We start from the raw sequence: 25,859 nt of genomic DNA, 5'->3' as shown, positions 1-25,859 counted from the left end.
GAAACTTACTAATGAGGAAATGGATGTTGGTACTCGTGCCACTGTGGTTAGAGATCCTTGTGTTAGTTCGCGTCAAATCGCAAGGGAATCTTGTATGAGAGTTCGAGTTCTGCATCGCCATAAATATCATCCTTATCATATCAGTCTCCACCCAGAATTAACTCGTATGGATTGTAAATGTATCATTAAATTCTCCCGATGGGCTCAACTTCACATTCAGAGGGCTGACACACTTAGTAATTTGATTTTATTTACTGAAGAGGCCACATTCACTAACCATAGAAATGTTAATTTGCGTAACATGCATTATTGGGCAACTGAAAATGAGTGAATGATGTATTCCTTCCAAGAACAAGTCGATATACTTCTCATTTACGGAGAATGCCAACGAAATTAATTGAGAGCTAGAGACTTATACACTGAAAGATACCCTCAACGTACTCACCCTACACTCACGGCAAGTTGCACACCACAAACCATAGTCAGTGAACGTATGGTGTGGGATTTTGGAGGACAGAATTATAGGCCCCTGTTTCATCGAAGCAAATCTCAATGGTAGGAAGTACACCACATTACTGCAAGAAACAGGTCTGTTATGGGAAGAAATACCTTTGTGAACAAGGAACAGAATGTGATATCAACACAATGGGTGTCTGGCACATTTTTCGCTGATGGCTAGAAATTGGTTGCAGAGACATTTCCCAAATCGTTGGATTGGACGCGGAGGAGATGTGTCGTGGCTGGCTCGTTCACCACACTTGACGCCTCTGGATCTTTTCTTGTGGCGATTCGTAAAAGGCATTGTTTATAAAGACGATCCAACTACACCTGAAGATATGCGAGAGACAATTGTCAGATTATGTGCGCTTCGATAAGTGCCAATGAAATAAGGAATACCACTCAATCCACGATAAGAAGATTGCAGCACTACATTGATACCAATAGTGATCACTTCGAACACATTCTGTAAATGAACGTTCATGCCACCTTTGTGACCTTCGTTGACCTTCAAAGACCTTACATTTACATGTTGTTGTATTCGTCTCGATAGCCAGTATCAGAAAATAAGTACCAAACTGTAGCATCCCATTAAAAAAAAACCAAGTTGACCTTCATATCTCTGAAGCGACCGCACCTAACAACAAAGTACGAACGTCATATTCTGGCTCCCGTTTTCCCATGCAACTTTTGTCCCACAAACTTTTCAGCTCCAATCATATTTTCGGAGTTATTCTCTGTGGAAATAGTTAGTGACTCATCCTGTAGAACATGAACATCGAGGATTATAATGCACTTTGCTGAAGAAAAGCTGAAGTTACTTCTATTTATGCCGATTACTCTCCATGCAAGGAAAAAAACCCTTCTAAGAAACCATTCATCGGATGCAAATTTCAGTTGGGGGCCCATAAAGTCATACTTTACCTGACAAGCGTTTTTTAAGGTACCTACTCAGATACTTTCCGGAACTCAAGATATGCTGGACACACGTATCTCACTTGATTAAATGCTTTCAGGCTGTAAATCGAAGAAAATGGAGATGCATTACAAATGATCAGCGTTTGCGAAATCTGTGCCGGTTGGCATTTACTAGGTTATTCTTTTGTAGATACTCGTTCAGTGAATATATTACGCCACTGCAAAGTCATGTTTGCTGTCCTAGCGACACAGTAGCTATACGTTGCATGCACAAAATGGTGGTAATCTGCATCAGAACGACTTTGAACCATCTTTCAAGCTCCTCATTTCCTATGCATCATGTATGCCTCTTCATGTTTTATATTTTTTTTCTGCATCAGGAAGTAAACTAAACTGGTTACAGCAGATGTTTGCACCACGTGTGACAGTGTTTGCTTGAAGGAAGGTGTTTACCACTGTGTCAGTATGACGGAGAAATGGGGGAAATTTCTGTTTCTTCTTAGTAGTAACTCTGAGCTGAAATATGTTTATAATATCCTGTAATATGCTAATGTACTTCACACTATCAAGTAAGTGATTTTTTCTTTCAACTCAGCAATAAAATCTTTTTTTTTTTTTTTTTTTTTTTTTTTTTTTTTTTTTTTTTTTTTTTCGTGTGGCACTGGGTCTACATTCAGCAGTGCCCTGTGGTTTCCCACTCCACTGCCATTGTTTTCATAATTTTTAGATGTTTAACACGTACTGCAAAAATGTCATTTGTTTTCTAGCGTAAATAAAATTGTCTTTGAACACATTCTAAAATACTGGAGAAGCTACACAGCTTCTTAAACTGAGAATTTTTGACTTAGTCTGTCTTAGAACAATGCAGTGACCAGCAATATATGGTACTCATTTATAAAATATTAGCTCCAAACACTGGAGGTTAATCGAAAAGTTACTATCAAGGTTTGAACCTGTGAATGATGACTCTCTAAGAGAATGACAGTATGGTTCCATCGAGGTACTGAAATGTGGAAGGCTCTTTTTCTAGAGCTGTGTTTACTTTCATCGACATGAGATAGCTTGACTTTTAGAAAAATTCAGAAGAATTATTCCATTTTATTGTTTAATGGAAGTCTGAGTAACTGTGTTATGACGTCTGGTGGCTGCTTCAACCTCTTTTGCCACAAGCAAAATACATACTTGTTTCATGGATTAGCACTTGGTTTTTGAGAAGGAGGAGGAGGAGATTAGTGTTTAACGTCCCGTTGACAACGAGGTCATTAGAGACGGAGCGCAAGCTCGGGTGAGGGAAGGATATGGAAGGAAATCGGCCGTGCCCTGTCAAAGGAACCATTCCGGCATTTGCCTGAAGCGATTTAGGGAAATCACGGAAAACCTAAATCAGGATGGCCGGAGACGGGATTGAACCGTCGTCCTCCCGAATGCGAGTCCAGTGTGCTAACCACTGCGCCACCTCGCTCGGTCTTGGTTTTTGAATCTCTGTTGGGCTATATTACATTCTCGTTATATCACGGCTTGTAAGATACACTTGCTGCTTGCTGGTTGTCAGTGGAAATAACCTGTTTGATAATGGAGATTGATCACCATAATTATTAATCATTCTGACAAATTGCCAAGTATCCATTTTTTGAACTATCAAGAACACAATTGCCTTTCATTCATTGGGAGTGGTGTACAGTTTACGAGCTGTGTGACTTGCTAAGTGTACTGACGGGATTCGCCAGTTCTCATTTCCAGTTACCACAAGCCGTAGCTCAGCAGACTAACAGCTGAGGTTCGGCTTGTTGTGTTGCAGCCTCTGCAGGTGCTCTGCTGACATGGCGCTGGGCTGAAAAAAATTCACTGAAGTTGGACAGAATGGTGGGAAGGTGGAACATTTGCTGCTGCACCCTGTGATGTGGCTGTGATGACCCATGTTACCTGACACGTGGTAACATGTCTTGTAACTGCAGCATCACAGCTGTGTGGAAATGTTTGGAGGTTGTTATACCATTCTTAATAATTGACAATAGACTGATAATATGACTTCTCATGATAAGCAAATAATGTGGTGTGTATATTGGTACCAGCGGCTGAATGTAATTTAACACAGTAGTAGCTACTGAACTATGGTTACTGCAGACACGTGTGTAAATTTACTCTGAGATCAGGGCGAAAGTGGTATGAATATTTTTATAAAATGTCAGACTGTAACTACAGTTGCCCGTTTTTGCACTATCTGCACAGCAAGCAGAGAGGTTAATTTATTCTTAGATCTGAACTGAAATTGCATTTTGATTACAGACCATACAAAGCAAAAATTTGTCCATGGATAAATTTACAGTGGTTTTAGATAGTACCAAACATGCTTCTATCAAGCATTTTTCAGTAATTGGAAACAATATGACGTCAAAAGTATCCGGACACCCCCCCCCCCCCAAAACATACATTTTTATATTAGGTGCATTGTGCTGCCGCCTACTGCCGGGTACTCCATACCAGCGACCTAGGCAGTCATTAGACATCGTGAGAGAGCAGAATGGGGTGGTCTGCGGATCTTATGGACTTTGCATGTGGTCAGGTGATTGGGTGTCACTTGTCTCATACATCAGTTTGCGAAATTTCCACACTCCTAAACATCCCTAGGTCCACTTTCTCAGATGTGATAGTGAAGTGGAAACGTGAAGAGACACGTACAGCATAAAAGCGCACAGGCCGACCGCGTCTGTTGACTGACAGAGGCTGCCGACAGTTGAAGAGGGTCTAATGTGTAATACACAGACATCTATCCAGACCATCACACAGGAATTCCAAACTGCATCAGGATTCACTGCAAGTACTATGACAGTTAGGCGGGAGTTGGTTGAGCGGCTGCTCATAAGCCATACATCACGCCGTTAAATGACAAACGACGCCTCGCTTGGTGTAAGAAGCGTAAAAAATGGACGATTTAACAGTGAAAAAACGTTGTGTGGAGTGACGATCATGGTACACAATGTGGCGATCCAATGGCAGGGTGTGGGTGTGGCGAATGCCCGGTGAACGTCATATGCCAGCGTGTGTAGTGCCAACAGTAAAATTCGCAGGCGGTGGTGTTATGGTGTGGTCGTGTTTTTCATAAAGGGGGAGGGGTGGGCACTATCACAGCACAGTCCTACATTGATGGTTTAAGCACCTTCTCGCTTCTCACCGTTGAAAAGCAATTTGGGGATGCCAATTGCATCTTACAAAGCGATTGAGCACCTGCTAGTAATGCACGGCCTGTGGCGAAGTGGTTACACGACAATAACGTCCCTGTAGTGGAATGGCGACTTCGTGCCAGGCCTCACTGACACAGATCAATATCTCTCCTCAGTGCAGCAATCTGTCAAAAATGGGCTGCCATTCCCCAAGAAACCGTCCAGCACCTGATTAAACTTATGCCTGGGAGAGTGGAAGCTATCATCAAGGCTAAGGGTGGGCCAACACAATATTGAATTCCACTATTACCGCTAGAGGACTTCACGAACATGTATGTCATTTTCAGTCTTGTCTCCAGATACTTCTGATCACATAATGTGTTGCAGATACCTAGTGTGTATTGTTAATGGAATATTTCTCTATTTTTACCTAGTTTTCAAGAATGGAAGCTCGAGTCTTTTTTACTTTTCATTATACCTCTGCTTTTATCGTTGTGGTATCCATCTGGTGTTACTACAGGAGTTTTACTCACAGTGTAAGAATGGGTACAAAGACAGGTTTCTTCGTATGCTTTTTTCTGAAAACAACGAAAAGTACTGTAAAAAGATTTATTTATTTTAGTCCACAGGTTGATCATAGCACGTCTATCACCTGCTGCTGGTTGTACTGTCTGGCGATGTCCAGCGGGGTTCTCCCATTGTTGTCTATGGCCCCCCTGTCGGCCCCTGCCTCCAGCAGCGCCGTCGCTGCTTCTGTTTCGTCATTGAATGCTGCAGAGTGCAACGGCGTCCACCCGTCCACATCCCTGGCGTTTGGGTCGGCAGAGGACGCCGACAGCAGCCTGACGACAGCTGGGCGGCCGCCCCATGCAGCCAAGTGCAGCGGCGTCTGCTGGAACTTGTCCCTCGCCCCCACGTCCGCACCTGCCGCCAGCAGACGCCTCACCATCTCCTCGTATCCCCTGCCAGCTGCCCAATGCATGGGGGTCCACTCATTCATGTCCCTCGCCCCCACGTTCACTCCAGCCGCCAGCAGGGCCTGCAACTCCTCCATTGAGCCCTGAATAGCTGCCTGGATCAGCCTCCTTCCCTTCTCCTCTCCAGATAATGTCCTGCAAAAAACCACAGATGTTATAACAATTTTTTCCAAACACACACAAAAGAACGTGAAGTCTTGTGGCTGTAATGTGTCTGAAGGCAACAGTGAAACCTGCAGGATATGACAGTGAATTAATGACACATGCACTTGTCTAGTTTATCGTGATAAATTTGGCTCCAAGTAAATCTTGACTTCCTGAGCACACAGTAGAACTCTAGCCACTGATGTGTGTCCTCAGAAATGCACCATATCTTTTGCATTTAACAGCCTCACTGCAGTGAGCATAGCGCCAAAATTCTGATACTAAAAACGGTGTTCATCAGTAAAATGTAGCGAACTATTTTTAAGCTAGGGACAATTTAGAACAGTTTCATGTTATTATCCTGCCAAATGTGATATCATTCCTGGTTAATCCAAAATCCATCAATCAATTAAGTACTCACTTTCTTCCTCTATAAATATCACATGCACATGGAGTTGCTAATGTCACCCTTCCGACTGAAAATCAATTTCATATTTTAAGAATGGATTTTAGAATTCTTATAACTGTGGGAAACGATTCTTGATCTTTTCTATGGAAAGGTGAGACAGGAAAATGTGAATTATGAACGACTGTACAGTGGCCAACAGGCTGTAAGTTCTTTTGACCCCCATGCTACTTTTCAAGGCGTGGTCTCGTTAGAGACATGGCGCCTTCGCCTGTCTTTGGTGTGTGCACTGGTTCACAAGGACTCACAATTACACAGTAAAGACTAGCAACGGTGCTAGTTAGTTTTGAGATGCACGGAGCAGTAACAGAGGTCAGTGTCACATCTACAGATTCAAACAATACTAAAAATGTGAGTGAAAGTCTGAGCTGTGGAATCAGGCACTTTTGCACAGAGCAGTCGACATGGTTCAGGTCCAGGTATTTTTCTATCTACTGCTGTTGCAACCTAAACCACATGCGGATTGATATGACCAGTGGCGTTGTAACTAACAAGTACAGTCACCATTGTTGTGCATTTTTCGGAATGTTCCACTGCCACAAACCTCCTGCTCCCGCGTAACAAGTATTCTGGATGGCCCACATACTGGAAGTGTAAGTTCTGACAATTATGTGCGCTCTTATATGCCTCAACGTTTAGGCTGTTAAAGGATAGGGAACTCTGCACTCCGAATCTGATTTTGAAGCACCCATAAACGTATTCTATGGTGGGAGGAGTTTCTGCTTTGCCTGCCTGTGTATGCTTATAGGGCCAGCAGGGGTGTCAACCCATAGCAGTATGTCCGAGGTGCGAACACAGGGCAGCCTCCTCCCACATTCAGGTGAGCAGTGACAGGACACAGCTCACCAGACACTTTTGTGAGTGGCATTCCTGGCATCGAATGACCTTACCACAGAGGTAACACCAGTTCCCATCAAAACACTGACGAGCTTGGCTAACACCTCGATGGATGACCACCTGTGTCTGCCTCGCATTGTTGGCAGGCATGGCGCACTCTCCTGATACATGTGGATCACTGTGATATAATTTTGCAGGTACATTCACTGATAAACAAGGTGTCATCAAAACGTCATGGGAATTTTTCTCTTTCTTGAAGAACCTTTATTTATTCGTCAACATCAGCTTTATTCTCTTCAGAGTAATCTCCGTCAGATATAGCACTCCTGTGCCACCACCTCCTTTTAGAAGCTTGGAAGCACTTCTGGAACTCACTTTTCGTTATTGTTATCAGCTCCTTCGGCGGTCCTTTTTTTCTCGCAGCAGTGTTGGCAAAACGACGTAATCTCATGGTTCTCTTCAGCGTCGGAAATAGAAGTCGCAGAGGTCCATGTCCGAAGAATAGGTTGGCCACGTGAACACAATGGCTTTGTTTCTTGCCAAAACCTCACGAACAAGCATTGTGGTGTGATGCGATATCCACGAACGGTTTTGTTACAATTCTGGTCGTTTCTTTTTCGGATATCCTCATGCAAACGGCGCGTTACTTCCAGGTAGTATACCTTAGTGAGCGGACGACCGTAAGACAGGAACTCATGCCGCACTATCCCACTGTAATAGAAGAAAACAGTGAGATAAACCTTCACACATGATCGAACTTGTCGAACCTTTTCGGTCTTCGTTCTTCAGGCAGTTACCATTAGGACGACTGGGCATTAGTTTTGACGTCATATCCATACACTCATTTTTCGTCACATGTTGTAAACTTCTTTAGAAGTTCTGGACAGTTGTCCACTTCATTCAGCAGTTTCTGGGTGAAGTCTACGTGGCGTCGGTTTTCGTCGAAGTTCCATAATCTTGGAACAAACATTGCTGCTACACATTTCATGCCCAAATCGTCTGAAAAATTGCTTGGAATGAGCCAAAGGACATGGCAAATTCATGAGCAACCTCTCTGATGGTGATTCGACAATTTTCGAAAACTGTTACCTATACTTCTTAGACATTACCGTCAGTAACTGATATGCTACCGCTTTCAGAGCGGTCAACGTCTTCAACATCTCGACCCTCTTTGAAACTCCTGTCTTACTTATAGTAGATTCGCCAAAGACCACGATCAAAATGTATAACGCGTTCCTGCACGTTATTCCATCTTTCAAACAAAATTTATTGCAAATTCTTTGATCCATCTTTTTCGACGACAAAAATTCGCCGAAAACTTAAAAAACATGTAACCTTTTCGAACGTCAACAATAAACTAAATATTCAAAACAACTGGAAGTGAAACACACATCGGATACATGTGTACAGCATGATAAAAAAATTTCAAAATCGAATGTATAAAGAACGCGAAAATAAAATTTTCGACTAATTTTTGAACACATCTGGTGCATGGGTACAGTCTTCAAAATGTGTTGAGAATTGAGTTAGTAATAAAGACGTAACCGGGAGCGGTTGATTTTTGCGTATGCCAGTATTTATAACATCTATCCTGAATTATGTGTCGTACAATGATATGATTTTTCAACCACGGTTTCTGTTATGCATGGATACAGTGTACAAAATGCGTTAGGAACAGCGTTTGTAGTGACGAATTAATAAAGGAAAACGTCTTGCCTGAAACGGCAGTTTTACTGCATGAGGAGCGAAAATTTTGAAAGCAAAAAACATTTTTGCCTTCCTGAAATGTATTTTCATTTGCGGATACGGACTACCATCAGCTGTAGAATGGAATGACGAAAGTGAAAATTTGTGCCACACCGCGACTTGAACCCGGATTTCCCCACATATAACGAGTGGTCGCTTCACCTTTTTTCCTTCTTCTTCTTCTTCTTCTTCTTCTTCTACCATCTCGTGTTGTTCGTTCTTTTTCTTCCATGTGGACGTCCCACATCGCTTGTTCAAGTTCATCATTGATCCATTTACTCAGTTTTATTTATTACAGAGGGCAGCTAACCCTATGACCGAACACGCTCGACTACTGTGCCGGCATGCCATTAGGCTCTCGGAGCACGACTAATGGCCAGGCACGAAGTTCCATATGCCACCCACCATGTGCCTACAAACTGTACATACATTATGTATATTCCCATACAGGGGAGACATTTTATTTGAAAGTCGTTTGCCTGGTGCCGAGGAATAAATACGATATTGCAATGATGGCTTTATTCCGAATTACAATGTCTTATTCTCCCAGACATGAATGCATGTCCCAAGGTACATTGCATTGTAATTTGGAATAACACTGAAATATCCTTCGATTATTTCGTAGGGGTCAGTTGCGAGTCACTAAGTGCTCTGTCTCAAATACTGGTTGAATACAAGTTGGGTATATGCATACATGGCGATGTACTTACATTACTGGCCATTAAAATTGCTACACCACGAAGATGGTGTGCTACAGTCGCGAAATTTAACCGACCGGAAGAAGATGCTGTGATATGCAAATGCTTAGCTTTTCAGAGCATTCACACAAGGTTGGCGCCGGTGGCGACACCTACAACGTGCTGACATGAGGAAAGTTTCCAACCGATTTCTCATACACGAACAGCAGTTGACAGGTGTTGCCTGGTGAAACGTTGTTGTGATGCCTCGTGTAAGGAGGAGAACTGTGTACCATCACATTTCCGACTTTGATAAAGGTGGGATTGTAGCCTATCGCGATTGCGGTTTATCATATCGTGACATTGCTGCTCGCGTTGGTCGAGATCCAATGACTTTTAGCAGAATATGGAATCGGTGGTTTCAGGAGGATAATACAGAACGTCGTGCTGGATCCCAACGGCCTCGCATCACTAGCAGTCGAGATGACAGGCATGTTATCCGCATGGCTGTAACGGATCCTGCAGCCACGTCTCGATCCCTGAGTCAACAGGTGACGTTTGCAAGACAACAACCATCTGCACGAACAGTTCGATGACGTTAGCAGCAGCACGGACCAGCTCGGAGACCGTGGCTGCGGTTACCCTTGACGCTGCATCACAGACAGGAGCGCCTGCGATGCTGTACTGGACGACGAACCTGGGTCCACGAATGGCAAAACGTCATTTTTTCGGATGAATCCAGGTTCTGTTTACAGCATCGTGATGGTTGCATCCGTGTTTGGCGACATCACGGTGAACGCACAATGGTATGGGGTGCCATTGGTTACATGTCACAGTCACCTCTTGTTCGCATTGGCGGCACTTTGAACAGTGAACGTTACATTTCACATGTGTTACAACCCGTGGCTCTACCCTTCATTCGATTCCTGTGAAACCCTACATTTCAGTAGGATAATCCATGACCGCATGTTGCAGGTCCTGTATGGGCCTTTCTGGATACAGAAAATGTTCGACTGCTGCCCTGGCCAGCACATTCTCCAGATCTCTCACCAACTGAAAACGTCTGGTCAATGGTGGCCGAGCAACTGGCTCGTCACAATACGCCATTCACTACTCTTGATGAACTGTGGTATCGTGCATGGGCAGCTGTACCTGAACACGCCATCCAAGCTCTGTTTGACTCAATGTTCAGGCATATCAAGGCCGTTATTGTGGCCAGAGGTGGTTGTTCTGGGTACTGATTTCTCAGGATCCATGCACCCAAATTGCGTGAAAATGTAATCACATGTCAGTTCTAGTATAATATATTTGTCCAATGAATACCCGTTTACTATCTGAATTTGGTGTAGCAATTTTAATGGCGAGTAGTGTAGTTTGCTAGAACATTTCTGACGCAGCTCTGACGAGCATGGTGCTCGTGAATGACCATTACTTATGCTTGGCTGCCATTTCACAGTGTGCATTTCGCACGCACTTGTCTGTGCTTAGTGATGCCATAACGCTTCAGAGAATGGACATAAATCACCGTAATTCAGTTGCTCGGCTGTGCGCCCTACTCCGTGCCGAATGACTACAGTGAATTTCTTCTTGGTGAAGCAATTTTAATGGCCAGTGGTGTATATAACTTTCTCATCCTCACCCCTTCGAAATTTAGATGTATGTTACTTCCGCACTGTTTCATTCCAGACAGTTACATGTGCTTGAAATCACTCCAGTACTTTAGAATGTGATGTTGAACAAACATACACATTTAAAATACATACAAGTATAAGATGAAGACAGGAGACACGGTAAAGCGACATTCTGTTTCATAACTATAACACTTTGTGAAATCCCAAATAACGTGTGTTGTGAATGTGGAAGAGAGACACGTGTAGTGATGCAACTCACCTCAGGAGAGTGATGGCAACGCTGTCAGGTGGGGGAGTGTCGTGGGTAGACATGGTGGTCGGTGCAGCTGCGTCGCGACTCCAGCTGTGGTCACTGGGTGGCTGAGTGGAGGGGGTCGTCCGGCTGTCTGCAGTAGCTGGCGAGCTGCACACAGAGACACTGCATGGCAAAGTGTGTTCACATGGAGGCCAGAGGACAGCTTACAGTGGACAGTATTCCTGAGGGTCTGTCCACACACTGACAACAGAACACACGCTGCCAAAGAAAGTAGCGGATTCGCTAACATGAACAACCAGCCACACACACACGCACACACACAGAGAGAGAGAGAAGAGCCAAAGAAACTGGTGCACTTGCCTAATATAGTATAGGGCCCTGGCGAGCATACAGAAGTGCCCCATCATATGTGGGATGGACTCGACTAATGTATGAAGTAGTTTTGAAGGGAACTGACACCATGAATCCTGCAGGGATGTCCATAAATTCCTAAGAGTACGAGGGGGTGGAGATCTCTTCTCAACAGCACTTTGCAAGGCAACCCAGATATGCTCAGTAATGTTCATGTCTGGGAAGATTGATGGCCATTAGAAGTGTACCCCTGGAGCCACTCTATAGCAGTGCTGGATGTGTGGGGTGTACATTTTCCTGCTGGAATTGCTCAAGTGCGTCGGAATGCACAATGGACATGAATGGATGCAGATGATCAGACAGGATGTTTACGTATGTGTCACCTGTTAGTCGTATCTAGACGTATCAGGGGTCCCGTATCACTCCAATTACACACCATTACAGAGCCTCCACCAACTTGAACACATCTCTGTTGACAATTAACATACTTTGAACGCGAAATGGCAGTTGGTGCAACATGCATGAGATATACCATTCTGGAAATCATTAGGAAATTCAGTATTCTGGGATGTACAGTGTCAAGAGTGTGCCCTGGATGCCAAATTTCAGGTATTGCCTCTCACCAGGGACTATGCAGTGGCTGACAACCTTCACTTAACGACCGAAAGCAGCAACAGTTCAGTAGATTTGTCAGTGCTAACAGACAAGGAACATAGCTTGAAATAGCTGCAGAAACCAGTGTTGGATTTACGACGAACGGATCCAACAGGACAGTGTGGTGACGTGAGACATTTCAAAATCTTAACATGGGTCTGAAACAGCAACTGTGAAAATCTGGACAGGTTGAAAAAAATCAGCCAACCAGTTCCAAAACAAAGGTTTATTAGCCTTTTACCTGGGTTCCCATATTTCTAAAAATATCTTCCATCGTGTGATGTAACAGGACTCATTCCTTCTGAAAAGGATATTTTTAGAAACATGGAAACCTAGGTCAAGGGCTAATGCACCTGGTTGGCTGATTTTTTCAACCTCTTTAAATCTGGCATTAATGGGCTGTGGCAGCAGACGACCAACACGGGTGCCTTTGATAACTGCACGTCAGCTGAAGGGTCTCTCCTGGGCTCGTTACCACATCAGTTGGACTCCAGACGACTGGAAAACCGTGCCCCAGTCAGATGAGTTCTGATTTCAGTTGGTAAGAGCTCATAGTAAAGTTTGAGTGTGGCGCAGGCCTCATGGAGCTATGGAGCCAAGTTCTCAACAAGTCACTGCAAGCTGGTGGTGGCTTCATAATGGTGTGGGCGGTTTTTACATGGAACAGACTGGCCTTTCTGGTCCAACTAAACATTGACTGTAAATGGTCGTGTTCAGCTACTTGGACTTCATGGTGCCAATCAATGATATGATGTTATTGGATCATAACTGTTCTCGACTAGTTTGAAGAACACCCTGGATAACTTGAGCAAATGATTTGGCCACCCAGACCACTCAACATGAATCCCCTTTCTCCTAGCATCTTCGGTTCTCCAATTTAATACTTGCTTAGAAGTCAACCATTTTGTTAGTTAAATACTACACCAGTGCTACTTTTTACACACGAAGTAGCTATACTTTGAATAGATGAAGTTTTTGATATCTCACGTTCCTAGCCTCTGATGTTCTCGAAAGAACCTAAATGTATAACGTGATTCGAAGGAAGCGTTTTTAATAGTCAAATAGCACAACAATTAACTATATTTGTGGAAAATGTTAGGACTTGAAGGGATTAAGCTTTTGACACTTTATTTACATAGCTAGTAGCATTTATTAATGAAATATTTCAGTTTCCCTTGAAATGATTAATTAAGTTTTTCTTAACTGTCCTGATTTTTTTCTTTAAGTAATTACATCTTTTTTTTTGCAAACCGGCACGTAACGATGGTATATTTGATACCCCAATTGTCCATCTTTGTCAGATTATTCAGGGCCAAACTAGGCTATGATAATTCAGAATAAAGTTTTCCCCAGTTCTCTTAAAAGTTTACTTAATTATCCTGATTGTCATAGGAAACGAACAATTTCTTCGCTAAACCAGACCCCATTTGCCCATTTCCCACTCTTCATTAGAATATAAAAATTAATACAAAACTCATTGTATAAGTTGTAGGGACTATTGTTCTTGTTAGAATAAAATCTTCGATAAATCATTGAAAATAGTAGTAAAAAGACTGCATAATTCAGTAGAAAAAGTATTTTTTTTTTTAAATAATCAAGAATTTATGATTGCATACAGAAATTGATTAAAAATGTGATTTTGGCCAGAAAGGAGAAGACAGTACAAGAAAATGTCTGGAAACTGAATTGTGTGTGTGTGTGTGTGTGTGTGTGTGTGTGTGTGTGTGTGTGTGTGTGTGTAATAATTATATACCTGTGGTTAGTAATTTAAATTTACTGCTGTGTTTAGGATAACACATTATGAAATATATGACAGTAATTTACTATCTCAGTGCAATCCAGAAACATAGTTGGAATTATTTCAGAAAGGAGCAGAGCAAAGTTAGTGTCTTCACAGAAATTTGTGCGTAATGTGTTGACAAATGAAAACAACTGTGGTAGGAGTGAAACTAGACATGAAATTTACGAATGCAGCCAATGATCGAGGAGATGTAGTCAAATGAGTATTATGTTCAATGTATTGTAATTACCAGATTCGACAGTTTTCTTGTGGTTGCGTGTTAATGTGTGTTCTGGTTATTTAATCTAGCAAACTCGTCTACGAATTTACCACTGACATAAAATAAAGGTCTTTGTAGACATACAGGTGATGTGAATGAAAAACTATCTTTGGAGTTGATGTTTTGATAAGAAAACATGCAATTACCATATACTATAGAGCAACGTGTGGCAATGAAGAAGATAATGGGTGGGAATTAGAACATTATCCGGTTTAGGTTATCAAGAGCATTTACGAAATATACATTTGAGTACTGCAGATAGAATTACGTTTAAATATATGTATTATCATAGGATATCTTGAAAAGACCGTTGGTGATACGTATTTTGTTTCGAATATTCGTTTTCGTGTTACATTACAATGAACAGGAGAGATAAGCTTTTAGTGGTTTGCGAGACAAGATACAACTAAATGAGAAATGAGTCAGACAATGCAGACAACATTATCTCGAAGGCAGGAATTCTAGTTTATCAGGCAGTCAGTTAAGAGCTGTATAAACATTTAAATATAGCTGAAAATTAAAGGAAAGTTGTGAGTAATACTACACACTAGACATGTAAGGAGGACTTTTACTGTATTTACCTGAGGACAGTTCTATCTGGAGATCATATCAACTTTGAGGATGTTACAGACTGATCAGTAACTGCAGTGGATGGACTAGTGAACTCCTGGTAGAATGAAGCACTGGAATTCACTAGACAGCATTTAGTATCGCTATGGATAGCTATATGCAAGACAACCAAGATGATATTTGACAGTGGCTTTTCTAGGAAGCAAGTACAGCGCCCTTGTCCAAGAAATACCTCCCTGCTTGAGTTATAGAAAGGAGTGGACTAAAGTCCTGTACATATCATGAGAATCAACTGACAAGAAAGGTGAATGGAAGGGCCAGCACCATATGGAACCACCCTAAGTTGCTCTGCTCTTGTGCAGTCTGGCTCGTTGTCTTGTCAGGTGTTGTATGCGGAATAACCAGCTAACCCATCCTGCCCATGTACTTATGAGACTTTCTGTAATAGATGTCTTCCATACCTGCTCTGATGGAGAACCAAAATCTTATTTTTGAAGACCAGTATACTCCATAAAAATTCCAATTCCCCTGCACTGTTTGGAGAGAATAAGTTGATCCTATTATGGAGATTGTACACATGTACCTAGAAAGAGAAAAGGTATACATAGCACATCAAATAGTAGTGCTAATGTGGGAATTGCAATTACTGTGACCTTTGGCCTTACGACAACTAACGTTTGCATAGGTCAACATTTAGAGAATGACAGCACAAGAAATGAGAAATTTTAAATACGTGGCTACCATCCTTCAACCACACAGCAGCATACTGCAGCGTTCTTGGTGCAGGTATTGAACGAGAGACCGATATATTCCCTTTATGCAGAGCTCACTGCTAGTAACAGAAAAGAAAGCAAACAATAAATGCTGCTCTGCATAAACATCTTTACAGTGGCCTCAACAGCACAAGCACATACAATAAAGCCCACTTTCTGCTTTTTTTTCTGAGCAGCACATCACTGTGTCCACCACTAGAATGGCTGCTGTTTTCTTCATAGGCAGTGAACCTTTTGTTCGGAGGATTGATGTCAGAACCAAATTAAGAGCTTTTTCGCTTAAGCAGTTTAACAGAACTAATAACATCAAATAAACTCAGTTTGTGAAGCTACGAAATCTTGTCTCTTCCATGAATTTTGTTAGCATGTCTGTGCGCTAGTAGACATAGTTCAATTTAGAGATTCCATGTACCTCTCATGACAAGTCAATGACAACTTTATGAGCTATCAGAAAATGCTGTATTTTACAGCACAGATGAATCTACGGAAACTCAGAGGCAAAGATTGTTGGCTTGGGAATATACAGAACGATTCTAATTAAAGTCAAACTTTCAAACCGCTGTAGAAATAACACGACTGGTCAGAATGATGTAAAATTGTAACAGAATATTATTGGAGAAGGAGGAAAACGTATGGCAGAAGAAAAATAAATAGTTACAAAATGTAGCAAGAGATGGCGCTGTAAGCATCATAATTTAATAGTGGTCAACTGCAAATGACAGGTGAATCATACAACAATGCCTGAGGTGTACATTTGACGATAAACAGACTGCACTAATCAGTCTGCATGGGTGTACAGGTGTAATACTGTTATTCACCGTGGCCATGTCGTGTCACATCATATCGGATGGAAAAAAATCGGTTTTCAACCATCATGAGGCCAAAAACCGCATAAAAAGTATCAATCACATAGGTTTTTAATAATCCTGCGGACAATAGCGCATGAAAAGCATCAATCACATTGGTTTTGTCCTGATGCCAAAAACCACATAAAAAGCATTAATCAAAATCATATCGGATTATTAAGTTCCGTGTGACTGGCGCAACACATGTTCAATATGCTGTCCACCGTTTCCTGCAACATGTTGAAACCGAGAAACAGCATGTTCCACAACTGATAGAAGTGTTTCCAGGGTTACATTCAGAATGTGTTGTGCAATGCGTACCTTCAATGCAGCTAAGTTTGCAATCGGAACACTGAACACAAGATCTTTCAGGTAACCCCACAGCCAGAAGTCACACGGATTAATATCAGGTGATCGGGATGGCCAGGCTGTAGGGAAATGGCGACTGATAATTCTAGCATTTCCGAAATGGCGCTTCAGCAGCTGCTTAAATTTATTTGCAGTGTGTGGAGGTGCTCCATCTTGCATAAAAATGATCTCCATCCACACATCCACGCTCTTGCAGAGCTGGAATGACGTGGTAGCGCGAAAGACGCTCATAATGCTTACCAGTATGGTACAGGTAGCAGGAATGGAAACACCTGCCTCTTCGAAAGAATATTGACCTATGATAAATTATGCCGTAAACCCACACCGCACAGTGACATTTTCAGGGTGAAGTAGTGGTACTGGTTGATTGTGTGTGTGGATTTTCCGTTGCCGATATTCGACAATTCTGTGTATTGACATATCCTGTCAGATGGAAGTATGCTTTGTCTGTCCACAGCCAATCATTGTCCACTTCCATGCCTCAAGATATTCTAAAGCCAAGGTCTCTCGTACTGGCAGGTCAACAGGAAGCAACTCGTGCACATGGGTAATTTTTAATGCCTTGCAAAGAAGGATGTTTCATAGGATTTTATGCACCATGCTCATGGGTATGTCCAATGTTTGCACACCACCACTCGTCTCCTCCCGCATTGCGGTGACCACTGCTTCTACTGACGTCGAATCAGTTCGTTTCCTCCTCCTCCTCCTACCAGGTTGCACACCAAAAGATCCCGTCCTTTAGAATTTCCGAATAATTTTCTACAGACCCATGGCAGTCTTTTTTTCAAACCCTTCAATGTCCATAACTTCTGCAGAGTGACGTGTGCACAGTCACCATTTGTGTAATACAGCTTTACAAGCAGAGCGTGATCCCGCATTGAGACAGTCATGGCGAACATCGTAGACACGAAAGGAGGAAAAGATGTATACTTGGCATGTTTATGCCAACTTCAGTGGGTCGTGTGCATGACAAGTGTTTTCATTGACATATTCAAATGGCTCTGAGCACTATGGGACTTAACCTCTGAGGTCATCAGTCCCCTAGAACTTAGAACTACTTAAACCTAACTAACCTAGGGATATCACAAACGTCCATGCTCGAGGCAGGATTCGAACCTGCTACCGTAGCAGTCGCGTGGTTCCGGACTGAAGCGCCTAGGACCGCTCGGCCACTGTGGCCGGCACTGGCGTATTCCCACACATAAAGCGCTATCTATTGATCAATTTTCACAATATTTTTTTTGTGCCACACGCTATCCCCCTTGTCCTATAATATTCTGTTGCAATTTGACGTTATTTCTACAGCGTTTTGAAAGTTTATAATCACCTGGTGTATGTAGAATTCGACAACATGTACAAGTGAGTTGTGTCACACTTACCTGGCTTTTGCTGGTGGAACAGACAGCTGGCGGCTCACTTCCACCTGATCTTCACGCTGGCTGTGCAGGGTCTGTCCCATCACGTGGAGCAGGTGAGCCTTTATGAAGTCAACCACGGCCTGCCTCAGGCTGTTAGAGGAGCGCCTGACTTCGAGGACGGCTGTGGCCGCCGCACTCCCCCCAGACACTCGTGCAGCTACCAGCTGCTCACACTCTGCCTTCAGGGCAGACAGTCCATATCTTTCAGCAGCGGCCAGCAGCTGCGGGGCCATGCTGTGCAGCTGGGGGGCCTGGAGTGTGTACATGTAGGCTAGCAGGTGGCGCAGCACTGGAGCCTCCACATCTGAGATGGCAACGTGGCCGCTGCTGGCCTCCAGCGTGTTGTTGCGCAACATGGCGGCGAACACAGTGCTCCTGGCAATCAGGACGGCCCTGTGCGCCACCAGATGTGTGTCGCCTGCCACCAGCGTTACCACTGCGCTGTCCCCAGCGTCCAGAAGGGCGGCCAGATCCACAGCTGCGGTCTCCTTAACCCTCTGAACTGGTTCCACTGTCAACGATTCGAAAGCATAGTGTCACTAGAGTCACTATGCAGCCCTTTGCCTCTATACAAAAGTCATGGGGTAGAGGCATGGTCATATACAGTTAACGATAGTGTCTCAAACGCAAGGTATAAAAGAACAGTGCATTAACGTACACTATGTGATCCAAAGTATCGAGACAGCCCCAAAAACATACATTTATCGTACTAGGTGCATTGTGCTGCTACCTACTGGCAGATCCTCCATATCAATGACCTCAGCAATCATTAGACATCGTGAGAGCAGACTGGGACACGCTGCGGAACTCATAGACTTCGAATGTGGTCGGGTGATTGGGTGTCACTTGTGTTATACGACTGTATGCAAGATTTACACACTCCTAAACGTCCCTAGGTCCACTGTTTCCTACGTGATAGTGAACTGGAAACGTGAAGGGACACATACAGCACAAAAGCGTACAGGTCGGCCTCGTCTGTTGACTGACAGAGACTGCTGGCAGTTGAAGGGGCAGCCATCTATCCATACCATCACATGGGAATTCCGGACTGCATCAGGATCCACTGCAGTACTATGAGAGCTAGGGAAGAGGTGGGAAAATTTTGATTCCATGGTCGAGCGGCTGTTCATAAGCCACACATCACGCCGGTAACTGCCAAACGACGTCTCGCTTGGTGTAAGGAGCGTAAACATTGGACGATTGAACAGTGGAAAAACGTTGTGTGGAGTGATGAATCACAGTACACAACGTGGCGAACCGATGGCAGGGTGTGGGTACGGCGAATGGGTGGTGAACGCCATCTGCCAGCAGTGTAGTGCCAACAGCAAACTTCGGAAGCAGTGCTGTTATAGTGTAGTGCTGTTTTCCATGGAGGGGGCTTGCACCCCTTGTGGCTTTGCGTGGCAATAACGCAGCACAGGTCTACACTGATGTTTTAAGCACTTTCTTGCTTCCTCTGTTAAAGGGCAGTTCAGGGATGGCGATTGCAATTGCATCTTTCAACACCATCTAGCACCTGTTCATAACCCACAGCCTATGGCGGAGTGATTGCACGACAGTAACATCCCTATAATGGACTGGCCTTCACAGAGTCCTGACTTGAAACCTATAGAAACACCTTTGGGATGTTTTGGAACGTCGACTTCGCGCCAGGTCTCACTGACCGACATCAATGCCTCTCCTCAGTGCAGCACTCCGTGATGAATGGGTAGCCATTCCCCAAGAAATCTTCCAGCACCTGATTGTACGTATGCCTTCGAGAGTGGAAGCTGTCATCAAGGCTAAGGGTGGAACTATGCCACATTGAATTCCAGCATTACGAATGGAGAGCGCCACGAACTTGTAAATCATTTTCAGCCAAATGTCTGGATAGTTTCGGTCCATAGTGTAGCTGTCATTTGTACTCAGGTCTTTTATGTTTAAAGGTGATTATGGCTGCACATCCAGAATTAACAGGCTTTGAAGGCGAAATGGAAGTTGGAGCTAGACACATTTCAGAAACCGTTATGGGATTCAATATTCCTAGATCCACAGTGTGAAGACTGTACCAAGAATACTACAGTTTCGGCATTACCTCTCACCAAGTTAATCGCAGTGGCTGACGGCCTTCACGTAACGACCAAGACCGTTGGTATAGAGTTGTTAGTGCTATAAGGCGAGCAACACTACGTAAATAACAGCAGAAATCTGTGTGGGACATATGACGAAAATCCCTTAGGACGGTGCAGCTAAATTTGGCGTTAATGGGCTATGGCAGCAGACGACAGACATGAGTGTCTTTGCTAACAGCACAACATCGATTGAAGCACCTCTCCTGCGCTCCTGACCATATCCATTGGACACTAGACCTATGGAAAACTGTAGCCTGGTCAGATCAGTCCAGATTTCAGTTGATAAGAGCCGATGATAGATTTCGAATGTGGTGCAGATCCCATGAAGTCAGAGACCCAAGTTGTCAAGAGGGCACAGTAAAAGCTGGTGGCCTGACATGAGTCCCACCAAACATTTATTGGAGGTAATCGAGAGGGCAGTTTGTGCACAAAATGCTGCATCAACAATACTTCCACAATTACTGTTGGCGATAGAGGCCGTATGGCCCAATTTTTCTGCAAAGTACTTCCAACAACTTGTTGAGTACTTTACATGTCGAACTGTGTCACTACGCGGTGCAAAAGAAGGTCTGATATTTATATTAGGGGTATCCCATGACTTTTGTCTTCTATGTGTATATCCTAAAATTGATGATACAAAAAACAGTAAATTTTTAACATCAGTGGTTTCAGAATGTTGTGTGAGAAAAGTGCGAGCTGTGTTTTACATGATCGGTGTTTCTGAAATCCGTGCTAGAAGACATGGAGGAGGTCAGTCGTTCACATTAGAGATATCTCACTAAGTTCATGCTCTTAACATTATCTAAGGTTCTACAACAAATGGTTATTAAGGATATTGGAGGTAGTTTTGTACATCACTTCTAGTAGCTTCTCGTAGGCTGGTGTGACTGGGATGGTTCCCTAATCCGATGGAACTAGTGACCTCTGCTGTCTTGTCCCGTCCCCTAAATCAACCAAGCAACCAACCAACAACGAGGCGTTCCTTTCCATCCGTTGTTGCAGTTCTCTAAGGGGTTACTGTTATTCATCACACGTGTCAAATGCCAGTGGTTAATGGACTCAGCCCTTTTGCATTTGCCTCCTCTTGACATGGGACACAGGACTTTTCTCAACATGTGAGTCTGTCTCACCGGCTCGTTTTCGGTGTCAGTGGAAAACGTCTCGACCGTGTTGTTAGGGGGATGGGTATAATGTTCCTGCAGCTTCCAATCACTTAACAGTAGTCAGAGCGAATTCCATCTGCTTACAAACGTTAACTACTTCATCCCGTGCTCAAGAACCACGTTAAGTTACGTTTACGTAATAGTAAAAAAGGATACACTAAAATAAGCCTTTTGATTCTTTTTTAATTTCTCAATCAGTGCAGCTGACACTACCGCTAATTCCCAGTAAGAACTGAAGCAATCAGAGCGCAAAACGAGATTTATGTTAACGCCGCAGAAACACCTGGGATAACCTTTCCTGATTTTATTTAAAATTTTTGAGATTTTGATCGCTGTCAACCTCAAAAATAACGTTAATTTGCGATAAATGTAGACAGCATACATTCCTGTTGAAGGGGAGAGCTGAGTGCAACACGGTCTATTAGTTACAGTTTTTTCCAGAGTAACTACGTCACAAACGCCGAATTTTTTCGAAATTTATTATGCAAAACATTCGTAGCTTCCGAAAATTCACAAAAATGTACGTTTATACAGATTGATTTACATTTAAATTCGGGATTAGCGATTCTTTGAACGAGGACACCACTGCCAGAAAGGTATAAAGTACAAATGTTGGTTTCAGCTGATTCTGCAGCACAAAATACGTTTCACGCGGCATGCAACATAACAAAATACATGCTATATCACGACACAAGCAGAAGTTATGGTACAATCAACAAGAAAAAGGTGAAGTTTCTGGACCTAAGTTTTAAAGGCAAGTTTATCTGACATATCTCACTTAAAAGATATCAAGGAAAAACCGGAAGTAGGATTATATATGCAAATATCAGTAAATAACCATCCGAGTTAATCGAATTTAGCAGTTTTGTGTCACCTTTTGTTCTAGCGTTTCTAAGGTGAACATTACAGCGTCAGTGTACCTCACAAAATCGATGCAAGACATTGAGCACAACACAACATTTCTTCTACTTGAGATGCCTAATGATGCGTTACGTTACTGAAACATTTCGTGAAAATAGAACTGATGCTTTCCTCAGCCAGGCTACGGTGTCCCTGTAAGGATCTATAGAACATATATACGACAGATAAATAAATAGCATTCCAAATAGCAAACTATAATACCAAAAGCAAAAGTTATGAATGTTGGTGATTATGAGTACTGTGGCAGTAGACTCACATGATAACACTGTGACTCAAAGCAGTTCTTAATCACTAAATAAGACTACCACAATGAGATAAACTGGCATCAGATGAAGTTCTTGAACCATGAAACGTGTTCGGGAATAATGGGAAAAAATACTCACCTTCCTTGTCGGTTCTTAAACGATTGTCTGCGACTTCAGAATCAGATCCTGCAAATGGAATTGGTGGATACCTTAGTGAAATAACTGAACACACTTAATACAAAATCGTTATTCATAATTCTTCCCGAACTTATACGATCTGAAAAAAGAACAAATATTTCACCTGTATTGGAGACCGGGTCACTGAGGCTGGCATCTGTGACTATCGCCACAAAAATGCAGATGAACCACCAAACGCTTCTGCCGCACATAATGCCAGGAAGAAGTTATCAGGCCAGGTAAACAACTTTTTCCTCTAAATACCTTCAAAAAATTTGTACCCTGTAGAACAACCTGTGATAAATATAGTTACAAGTAATTTTTAGTCAGCAAGATTTAATGTAAATTAGCTAGTGTAGATTAATATTTCACACTATTTATGATTCAGTTTCTTACAAGATATATATCACATTGTTCCGCCCAATAGACACTGCCTAATTCAGCTAAGCTGTATCTGAAACAGTTTACGACACTAATTCTTGCTTACGCCAAATTAATTGTGGAAAAGTGTTGTCTAAATGACGCGTAGTCTTTTTTCATAGCCATATTAGTTGCTGTCATATTGATATCAACTTGGGTTTATTTTTATTTTTTTCAAGAGGAACTGTTGTATGTGACATTACGAGCTGATGATTCGCCGAAAGGGAGCGACGGATGGGGGTGTGCTTGCCTGTAACAGCGGCATTTTTCTGTACTTATGCTACTACAAATAATTGTTATAGTATTCAGATGCATTTAACTATTTGTTTTATAGTAGCCAACAGAGATGCTGTTACTAATGATATCTCCAGAAATATACTCTGTTTCAGTGTCTAATTACGTTGGGAAGCGATTGGTTTGGTGATGTGTCCATCTGGGCACATCTACATGCCATCGTGTGCATATTTGTACTTTATACATATCGAGTCTCGGAGACTAAAATTTCTTGTCACCAAGTCCAATCACACGAATTGTGTGAAAACAGCACTAAACTGCGGCGGCTAAAGTGACTGCAGAGCTCAATAGCCATATTCGACACCCCGTATCTATCGAAACTGTCCACTGAGAACTCCATAAAGCGAATATTCGTGGACGAGCTGCTATACCGAAACCATTTGTGGCGACAACCAACGCAAAGAAGCGTAAAACATGGTGCCGGGAGCGTAAATCGTGGATGGCTGATCAGTGGAAACACGTCATGTGTTCCGACGAGTCAGCGTTCTCTTTATTTCCAACATCGGGAGGGGTTTACGCCAAATGAAGCCCAGAATCCTGATTGCTTCATTCCAGCGGTTAAGCGTGGAGGTGGAAGTGTGATGGTGTGGGCAGCCATATCACAGTATTTTGCTGGTCCCATCGTTACTCTCAAAAGCCGTGTTACAGCCAAAGATTATGTGAACATTTTACGTGATCATGTGCACCCCATGATCCAAACAGTGATGCACCCATTCACACAGCCAGGACAGTACAGTCGTGGTATGAGGAGCATGTAGCTGAACTGCAGCGTCTTCCCTGGCCAGCACAGTCCCCGGACTTGAACATTATCGAACTCTTGTGGGCGGTATTGATGGCCAGACTCTGGAGCAGATTTGCGCCTCCCTCGTCACTACAGGAGTTAGGAGAGGTACTGATCGAAGGGTGGATTCGAACAAGTAGGTTTTGAGAAAAGTCCGACGTTAGTATGGACAGCCAAAGGAAATTCGGCCAGACCGGGTCGCGTTAAGTTACGCTTTGAGCAGCAGTAGCGTGCTTAAGTGGCGTAACTGACTCGTACCGGTGCAGGATGCATCAGAATAGTTGTAGTGCTGTGGCTCGTGGGGAAAAATCGAGAAAAAGAGAAAAGAAAACAGGTTTTTTTTTTCTTTGGTTTCCTCGATTCGCAGCCATCAAGTGTGGGTGAGACAGAGAACGAGGGACTGTCAACGTGAGTGGGGTGACAGACGCAGCATACGGCGCACTGACGGAAGGAAAGCGCAGAGACTCACCAGCCGCGGCCACTCCGTCCCGCGCCGCACCAGCCGCTGCAGTGGCGGCCGCTGGCGGGTCCCGCCTTTTATCCGCGGCCGGCCTCTCGGACGGACCGCCGCCCCCCGCCTGGACCTTCCGCAGCCTCCCCTCTGCCCCGGGCCACCGCCCACCGCGAACCATATCCTCCCCACATGTCCGACGTCACGCGCAGTGGCCGCGCGGGATTAGCCGAGCGGTCTGGGGCGCTGCAATCATGGACTGTACGGCTGGTCCCGGCGGAGGTTCGAGTCCTCCCGCGGGCATGGGTGTGTGTGTTTGTCCTTAGGATAATTTATTTTAAGCAGTGTGTAAGCTTAGGGACTGATGGTCCAAATAGCTCTGAGCCAGTGTCCGATTTGTGCTTTTACCAGGGGGGGAGGGGGGGAGTCTTAGGGGGTTAGTACAATTATACAGGGTGTCCCAGCTATCTTGTCCACCCAAAATATCTCTGGAACAATAACAGCTATTGGAAAACGACTTTCACCGGTATCAATGTAGGGCTGGGGCCCATGAATGTACATATTTGGAAACATTCTAAAACGAAAGAATATGTGTTTTTTGTCACAAACTTATGTTTTTTTTAAATGGACCTCCTATATTTTTTTTTTCTTCAGCAATCCATAGCATGACAAAGCACATACACAATGGCGTTGATTGCATCGCAATATTCCCATTACATCCCGAGATATTGAGACGCGAAGTTGGCCCTTGAAACACCCGCCAGCGCTGCTAGCGCACGTCCTGAGGCTCAGGCGTGAACCCCATGCTGCCCGTAATAGCGCAGCAGACCTTATTATTCGTTTCGGACCTCTTGATAAGTGTGGAGGTGTGATTACGCATGTCAATCACATCGCGATTACGGGCGGCATGGGGTTCACGCCTGAGCCTCAGAACGTGCGCTAGCG

The 25,859-nt window shown here is 43.5% G+C and overlaps 1 protein-coding gene across 2 annotated transcripts; it reads right to left on the bottom strand.

Annotated features, from left to right (window-relative positions):
- Nucleotides 1–5,172: 5,172 nt before the first annotated feature.
- On the bottom strand, nt 5,173–25,002 carry LOC126426912 (ankyrin repeat domain-containing protein 17-like). Of its 2 annotated transcripts, none has more exons than XM_050089015.1 (6): nt 24,933–25,002; nt 23,093–23,262; nt 22,930–22,977; nt 18,313–18,862; nt 11,315–11,458; nt 5,173–5,689 (listed from the first exon to the last, which is right to left on the bottom strand). In XM_050089015.1, the coding sequence occupies exons 2-6, from the start codon at nt 23,178–23,180 to the stop codon at nt 5,212–5,214; spliced, it is 1,308 nt and encodes a 435-aa protein (XP_049944972.1). In that variant the 5' UTR covers nt 23,181–23,262; nt 24,933–25,002; the 3' UTR covers nt 5,173–5,211. The 2 variants fall into 2 exon arrangements, with proteins under 2 accessions (XP_049944972.1, XP_049944973.1); XM_050089016.1 differs by having other exon boundaries at nt 23,093–23,250; nt 24,933–24,948.
- Between the last annotated feature and the right edge of the window lie 857 nt (nt 25,003–25,859).

Source organism: Schistocerca serialis, chromosome 11, assembly GCF_023864345.2.
Source record: "Schistocerca serialis cubense isolate TAMUIC-IGC-003099 chromosome 11, iqSchSeri2.2, whole genome shotgun sequence".
Lineage (NCBI taxonomy): Eukaryota > Metazoa > Arthropoda > Insecta > Orthoptera > Acrididae > Schistocerca > Schistocerca serialis.
Note: the sequence above shows the minus strand (reverse complement) of the source record. Positions and strands in the feature narration are given on the sequence as shown.